Source organism: Ipomoea nil, unplaced genomic scaffold (genome assembly GCF_001879475.1).
Source record: "Ipomoea nil cultivar Tokyo-kokei standard unplaced genomic scaffold, Asagao_1.1 scaffold3016, whole genome shotgun sequence".
Classification (NCBI taxonomy): Eukaryota; Viridiplantae; Streptophyta; class Magnoliopsida; order Solanales; family Convolvulaceae; genus Ipomoea; species Ipomoea nil.
In genome coordinates, this window is record NW_017619444.1 from 2,180,772 (window position 1) to 2,189,248 (window position 8,477).

The window sequence follows — 8,477 nt, forward strand, 5'->3', positions numbered from 1 at the left end:
GTATGTTGTCTTTAAGCGTATTTAAATACACAACACTACAAAGACAACGATTTTAAAAATTCTGTTGTCTTTGCGCATTATTATTTAACAGGTATATAAAATAAAAACTAGGATGTTAACAACAAGAGTCGAACCTATGACCTCAAACTTAACAAGCAAGCAGTCTAACCAACTAAGCAACAACAACTCTTATTTCTAAAGGTGCAACATCTGGTATATAACTGGGTTCCTTCTGTTTTGTTTGTGAAAACCAAAACAACAATTTTAGAAAATAGTTGAAGAATTCCCCCCAAAAAGAATAAAACTTGAGACCTCTAACATAGTAAACTAAACTAAATCCACCAAGACACACCAACACTTGTGTACTTGAGTGCAACATCTAGTATATTACCAGTTTGTTTATGTGTTGTCTTTAAGAACCAAGACAATGATTGTATAAAATAGGTTAAGAATACCACCACGAAGGATAGAACCCAAGACCTTTAACATAACATAACAAACAAAACTAAATCCACCAAGCCACACCAACTCTTATGTATTAAAGTGTTACACCTTATCTTTTACCTATAATTTAACAAAGAAAGAATACAATTCAAAAGTTAATTTAATAGTTCTATTTTCGTTCATATTTAAATATATAAAATTATTCACCAAAATTTCAAAATAATTCATTATTAAAGTTTTATTTTTAATTATATTACAATTAAGACCAATCTAGGAATTAAAAAACAATAATAATTATCAAGTATAAAAAACAATAATGGTGCGGTATGATGTGTAGGGTTACGGGCGGTATGATAGGGGCCGAGGTTGGTAATCGACTCTTCTGGCTAGCGCATGACTAACAAGGTTAGCTATATGTTGGTAATCGACCCTTCCGGCTAGTGACTGTCAATGTTAGCTATATGTTGGTAATCGACCCTTCCGACTAGCGCATGACTAACATGGTTAGCTATGTTGGTAATCGACCCTTCCGGCTAGCGCATGACTAACAAGGTTAGCTATATGTTGGTAATCGACCCTTCCGGCATGCCTGGGACACATTGAGAATGAATATGAAAGAGTAGTTGATCGATGCTGTACAGTTAGCTATATCCCATTTCTTTTGCCGCGATCTTAATTAGCTTTATGTTCATAAATACCAAACTATATATTCATAATTTTTGAATTGAAATGCATATTTCCAATTGTTGATAACTATACAGTTTAGAAATTATCAATCAACAATACAGAAATTATGAATCTGCAGTATAGAAATTATGAATTTACTGTATAGAAATTATTAATCTATACAACTGTATTTAAATTAGAAATATACTATATAGAAATTATTATGAATCTAACTACATTATAGAAATCTATGAATCTCGTGTTTTGTACCTATATACCCGGAACTATTTTAATTAACCGGATGTAGCGACCCAAGTAATTAATTAAACTAAAATTTTGTTACAAAATTTCCCTCTAAGCTAAGATAAAATTTCCCTCTAAGACAAAATTTCCCTCTAAAACAAAATTGGGAATGAAATTTTTGTCTTTCCCTCTAAGACAAAAATTCGCACAACAACTCCGCCGACCGCCACTCTCCGATCAGACAACAACTCGCACAGACAAAATTTCCCTCTCATATCAGACAACAACTCGTTCAGATACAACTCCATCAAACTCCGCCGACCGCCACTCTCCGCAGTCGCCGTCGCTGAGCCTGGGTGGAAGTCGACAATAGAGAAGCTCTCCACAGTCGCCGTCGCTGAGCCTGGGTGGAAGTCGACAACAGAGAAGCTCTCCGCAGTCGCCGTCGCTGAGTCCACGTCGCCGTCGACAACACAGAAGCCCTCCGCGGTCAGCTGCGCCGCCGTCTCCCGTCAGCGTCGCTCTCAACCTACACCTCTTCCCTCCTCTACCGCCATCTCCTCCTCCCTACTCTTCCACCGTTGGATTCCCCATCACAAACCTACAGGTTAGTCCTAAACCCTAGATTAATTGTTGGATTATTAGGTTGTGAATTTTCTTACTCCCTAAATTAATTGTATTACCTTGAGCTTTGCGTGAGGTAGAAATATTAAAATGTCTTCTTTGAAAGTTTGAATTTGCAGTTTTGAGCTTTCTTTAGTTAAAAGCTTTTAATACAGTGTGTGTGTCTATATTATATATGAATCAGTGGATGGTTCTGTTTGGGTTTCTTTACCTGAAGAAACCTTGAAATATGTGGACTACTCCTGGAAATTTTATAGTGTTGAATTGCTTGAATAGGCTGTAGTTGTTTGGGGTGTTTTATCCATATGAAGGGAGTCAAAGGACACTGATGATGTGAACTTTGTCCTGAGTTTCCCTGTTGTTTCTTATGATACTATGTTGGAGGTCTGTCTATGTCTCTGTGATACACAGTTGTGCATATTTTTCATGTCATCTATCTTCAGAGTGTATCATCCACCATGAATATAAGATTTCAGCTCATCAAGGTTGATGTTCCAAGTTCTGATTCCCCCTGGCTTGGCATTTAGATACTACATGTTTTCTTTTTACCAAAAATCCTTGTCGGTATACAAGTCTATATTGCTAGTATTATGTTGTGTTTGAGTTGTTTACATATCCCAGATTGATAATCAAATTATTGCTTCCTTGTCTCTTCTGTTTTGTACTGACAATAGTTTTTGCAGTAATTTTTCCAACTCCCTCACAACCGAACTTGGCTATGGAGTATTAGATATTATGCAATTTTTAAACCAAAATCCTTGTCTTCTTTATACAACTCTGTATTACCAGGTGTATACAAGTATATATTACTAGGTGTGTTTTGTGTTTCAGTTGTTTGCATATCCTTGATTGATTATCAACTCCTTGCTTGCTTTTTCTATTGGCTATTGCATAATAATTTTTGCAATTACTCATTAACTCTTCACTAGAAACTCTGAGGATCCGTGCTTGATACAGTGACAGTGATGTTGCAATCTTTTGCTTGTTCTTGATCGTTGAATTTTCTTATTCCCTAAATTTTCTACAACACATGGCTTCATAGCCTTGCTGTCCTAGTTATGCTTCCTCAACTGGTTACTTTGTAATCTGCTATGCTCTTTTTAGTCAAACAAACATGTATATTTTGATAATGTGTAAACAAATGAATTAACTCCATGGTTTCTTTAGCAAATTTCCGTGCTGCTGCCCTCTCCATAGCAGCCTTCTGTTTTGCTGCTTCCCTCTCTTTGCGAAGCTCTTCTTTCTGTCTTTTCCTCTCAGCCTGGACTCAATATACAAGAAATATGGTAGCTATCAGCCACTGAATATAGCAGAAGTTTAAGGAGAGAAACTAAAATAAAACCGCCCTCAAACATACCCTCAAAAGCTCTCTCTGCAAAAATTTCTCTCGTGTTTCCATTTCACGCTTTTCCTCACGTTGAAACCTCTCTTCCTTCCTCTGTTGTTCACGCATTAGCCTTTGTTCTTCTTTCCTTCTCTCACGATCCAGTCTTTCCATTTCCTTTTTCACTTGTTCTTCCCTCTTAAGTGAGAAAAGAAAATTGTTTCAGATTTCAAAAGTAAAATTGCAGAAAGTAGTTGCAAAAAAATAATAATAATAATAATAAATAATAAAATAATAATAATAAAATCCAAAGGTTTGAAGGAACATAAAAATATACCTTTCTCCTTAAAAGATCCTGTTTCTCAAGTTCTTTTCGAATCCTTTTTTCATGAGCTAGTGCTTCCTTTCCTATTCTAGCTTCATCGTGTGTATATATACACTTTAAGTCTTTGAGAATGAGAGACAACTTTGTTCTTCATATCATCTGTTTAATGATTTTTACTATAACAAATAAATTTAAACTACAAAATAAAGAACCTTGTAATTTAAACTCTGCACCAAACTGTGATATTTGATTTTTTTCGCATTGTATTCGAGTTGTTTATTTGTCAAAGTGCAAAGTGCTGCATAAGAAACTTGTCATTGAGCTGCAAGTTGCAACTTTAGACCCTTTGGAACTTTGGAATACATTTAATTTCATTTGCATGGACCTAAAAAAAGAATTCACTAGAAAAAAATGACTTCACCTACAAGAAAAATACTATATAGACAATTGTGTCTGCTTTGCAAGTAATTACAATAGATCTTATTAAGTCATCACACATCATGAGCATCAGAAAATGATCCTGTGGGGTTTTCTTCTTCCCCTTCAATTTCTACCACCTAATTATTTTGGCCAATACCTGTTCAGAAGTGTCAAACAAGGAAAAACAGAAACAAAAAGCAAAAAGCAAAAAGCAAAAAAACAAAACTAAGTGAAACTAACCCGGAGAATGTCAGCTACACCTTCAGGATAAAACTCCCTATGCCTGGCAGTTCCAGGAAGGGGATCACCTTCATCATTTTCCTCAACCTTTTCAGATTCTGTGCCACTTCCCTTATCTGGCAAGAGCATATCAGTAAATGTTCCTATCTCATGGAGCTTCTTGCAAGCATCCAAACAAACCGCCTATACAGAACATAGTAAGTATTTAATGAATAATCTCAACTAATGTAGATAACACTTAACTAAGTTGAGGGCAGTAATAAGAAAACCTGTTGTTTATCAACTATCAGTGGGTAACTGGGAGCAGTAGAAGTGGATAAGTATCATCTACAAAGACACATCAAGAAGAAACTTTTCCTTAAGGGAAACCTACAATAGTATATCTGCAGGTTCAAAGTACACAAAATAGTATAGTCCAAGTATTTTACTGCAATATAGTTCTCTTTGTTGGTTTGATTTTGCACTTCAATGTAGTATCGTTCAAGAAGTCTTAATTTTATCTTAATGTATGGTGCTATGGCAGAAATATAATGTGAAGCTTTTATTTAATCATGTTTGTCTTATAAACTAAAGTGTGCTTAATCTTTGTGGTTTGGTGTTAAGTGTCAAAATCCGGCCGGCTTATAAACACTCAATTACAAAGATTTGATCTTTTTCATGGAAATATGGCAGAATATAGAAACAAGTCAACCAACTTTGGTATAGAGCCTATTTGACTTGATAGTATTTGCATACAGTTAAAGAGCAAATTAGGATTCTCATCAATCCAGATTGTCAAGTTCTTGGTTGCAGTGGCATTATATAGAGGATGTGTTTTGTTTTGCTTGGGCCTTGAGGAAGAGATTTGTATTGCCAATGCATTGATTTTACTCTACATGAATAGACTCTAGTATGCCATTTTAGTTTCCTGTCTAGCAAGTTGCCATTTTAGTGTTTCCTATCTAGCTTTTCTGTACTATAACCTTCCAGATTGGAGAGCTTTCCGAATTACTCCTAACTTATTTTGCATTTCATTGCAAATTATTTATATCTATACTAATTTATTTTCTTACTTTTTACATGTAGTTTCAACAAGTTGATTATGACAGAGCGGTTATTGATATGGTGCGTTCTGAATGGGCCGATATTCTATCAAGTCATATAGAGTAGGTATGATTTGGTCATTAGAACGTTGTGATTATTTGGACTTGAATTGGTTCGGGGAATTATTTTTTGTGTAGTAGTATTATGACTTGGATGATAATTAGAATTGGTCATGGAAGTCTTTTGACTTGTTATTTTGAACCTTATTAGCTTGTGCACAATTATGTAACTACACTTTGAAACATATGGTGAATGGATAAATTGTTTTTTTTTATATGATTATAATTTAAGCAGTTGAAAAACGGTTAAAAACCGTTGTCTATTTTACAATAGACAACAGTTAGAAACCGTTGACTTTTCTACAAAAGACAACAGTTTATGGGTGTGACAAAAGCGATTTCAACAACACACAATAGACAACAATTTATAACTGTTGTCTTTTAAAGAAAAGACAACAGTTAAAAACCGTTGTCTATGTATGTGACTTTTAACAACACTGGTTTCAACAACGCTTAAAAGACAACGGTTAAAAAACCGTTGTCGTTGGTAGAAAAGACAACAGTTAATAACCGTTGTCTATGTGCGTGACTTTTAACAACACCGATTTCAACAACACTTAATAGACAACGGTTAAAAAACCGTTGTTGTTGGTAAAAAAGACAACGGTTTATAACCGTTGTCTATGTGCGTGACTTTTAACAACACCGGTTTCAACAACACTTAATAGACAACGGTTAAAAAACCGTTGTCGTTGGTAGAAAAGACAACGGTTAATAACTGTTGTCTATGTGCGTGACTTTTAACAACACCGGCTTCAACAACACTTAATAGACAACGGTTAAAAAACCGTTGTTGTTTATAGAAAAGACAACGGTTAATAACCGTTGTCTATGTGCGTGACTTTTAACAATACCGGTTTCAACAACACTTAATAGACAACGGTTAAAAAACCATTGTCGTTTCTAGAAAAGACAACGGTTATTAACCGTTGTCTATGTGCGTGACTTACAACAACACCGGCTTCAACAACACTGAATAGACAACGGTTAAAAAACCGTTGTTGTTTCTAGAAAAGACAACGGTTAAAAAACCGTTGTCTATGCGCGGGACTTACAACAACACTGGCTTCAACAACAGAAATTATACCCCTACGACAACGGTTAATAACCGTTGTCTATGTGCATTTTTCTTGTAGTGAGATTTTTTAGCTAAGTATAAGCAGCTACATCTCCCATGGTTGTACATTGAACACTTATTGATAGTTAAGGCATCCTATTGTACTTGATGGCATTAATTTTAATTTATTATAATTATACTACTTTTACTGCATGTATATTCATTACAGTTATCTTTATTGAAATTTGGATTGGATTATTGTATATTTTGGATTACTGTATACTCATTACAGTCTTATTTCATTAGTGTATATTTTGAGTTGGATTAATTTTACTATATATTCATTACGTACTGTGTACAACTTCTTCATTATTTTTATTAAAATATGAATTCGGTATTTACTGTTATAAGAATTAGATTATTTGCTTGCTCTAAGTAATATTATTGTAGCTAATATTTGTTTTTAAGTAGTTAATATTTGCTTATTTGCTTAATTGAATTATTATGCAGTAGCTAATATTTGCTTTTCACCTTAATTAAACTATGATTAGATCTTGTAATTTAGGCCTCAATAATTGGTAGTGAAATAAATAAAATAAATTTAACAATTTTATTCAAAATAATAGGTTATATTTCCTTGGTTTAAGTATATAGTAGTATGTACAATACAATTTGGTTTAATATTGTATTGTCAAGCAGTACTGCTTTTCTTGGTTTAATTAGCTTAATTGAGTGATGGTAGGCAGCTTCTTTGTTTGAAAAAAATATGGTCCCTTTCATTTGAGTGATTGTAGGCACCAGGTAGTGCTGTTAAATGCAAAAATAGATGTCAAATCGGCCAAAGTTCATTTAGTTAAGATGATAGTGGTTTAATGTTATTATCTTTTGATTATTCATGTTGGAATTGAGGATGGTTTGCATGGTTGATTAGTAATCTTATTATTCTTTGATTATATCCTTCGAATATGTGAATATAGGAGGTTGCAGCTGAAAAAAAAAACAAACTCAACTTGAGCTTGGAGATTCAAATATATGGTTTGAGGCAACCGGTGGTCTCAAGAAAGGAGGGAACGTTTTTGGATTCGGATCGGACACCCCACACTACTTTCCTGAGGTTGTGAGGCAAAAGAATTCAAAATCTGGGCAATCATCATCTCATGTAGCTTGTGAGGAAAAAATTAATCAACTACAAGAAGAGAACAAGCAGTTGAAGGATAGATTTGCATTGATGGAAGCTCAAATTGCTGCACTTTGTGGTTCAAATCAGTTGTGTTTCCAATCTATAGATCCAGTCGGTAGCCATGAAAGTAGTGGTGTTGGGCTAGATGATCTTGGAATGAATGATGGCATGCAATCTCATATGCAAGAACAATAGGTCAAGATTCTAACTTGTTTTTTATGCTACTTGTGATGTAGGAAATATTTTGATTTGTAAAGTAGCATTTTAGAATTGGAAACTAACTTGTTTTTTATGCTACTTGTGATGTAGGAAATATTTTGATTTGTAAAGTAGCATTTTAGAATTGGAAACTAGTGTTTTGAAAGTGAATGTTAGAATTGAAACATTATGTGTAACTAAATTTGTTATTTAAATATATAATATTTGTAGTGTTATGAATTTATTACTTGTTTTAAAATTGGTAAAGCAGTGAAAAAATTGTAGAAAAAGCAAAAAAAAAAAATAAATATATTTTTCTAAAAAAAATATTTACTGGTTGCTGGAAAAACAAATTCTTGGTTCTAGATTTCCGACCATGGGGTGGTCGGAAATTTGGAACACAATCTTGGATCCGGATTTTCCGACCACCATGGTGGTCGGAAATCACGGGGATCTGTCCAATTCCAAGCTCGTCGTTGTGTTCCGACGACTCTATATAAGATGGTCGCTACTTCCGACCACAAAACAAGGTGGTCGGAAGTACCGACAAGGCATTTTCCGAACCCCCAAATGATCGGAAAAGTGGTCGAAAGAGACGTTTCCGACCGGATTTA

At 34.4% G+C, this 8,477-nt stretch overlaps 1 protein-coding gene across 1 annotated transcript; it reads right to left on the reverse strand.

Moving 5' to 3' along the window:
• Window positions 1–3,043: 3,043 nt before the first annotated feature.
• LOC109163272 (homeobox-DDT domain protein RLT2-like) lies at window positions 3,044–3,720 on the reverse strand. Its single transcript, XM_019312027.1, has 3 exons — window positions 3,639–3,720; window positions 3,335–3,499; window positions 3,044–3,238 (listed from the first exon to the last, which is right to left on the reverse strand). The coding sequence occupies exons 2-3, from the start codon at window positions 3,473–3,475 to the stop codon at window positions 3,044–3,046; spliced, it is 336 nt and encodes a 111-aa protein (XP_019167572.1). The 5' UTR covers window positions 3,476–3,499; window positions 3,639–3,720.
• Window positions 3,721–8,477: the final 4,757 nt, after the last annotated feature.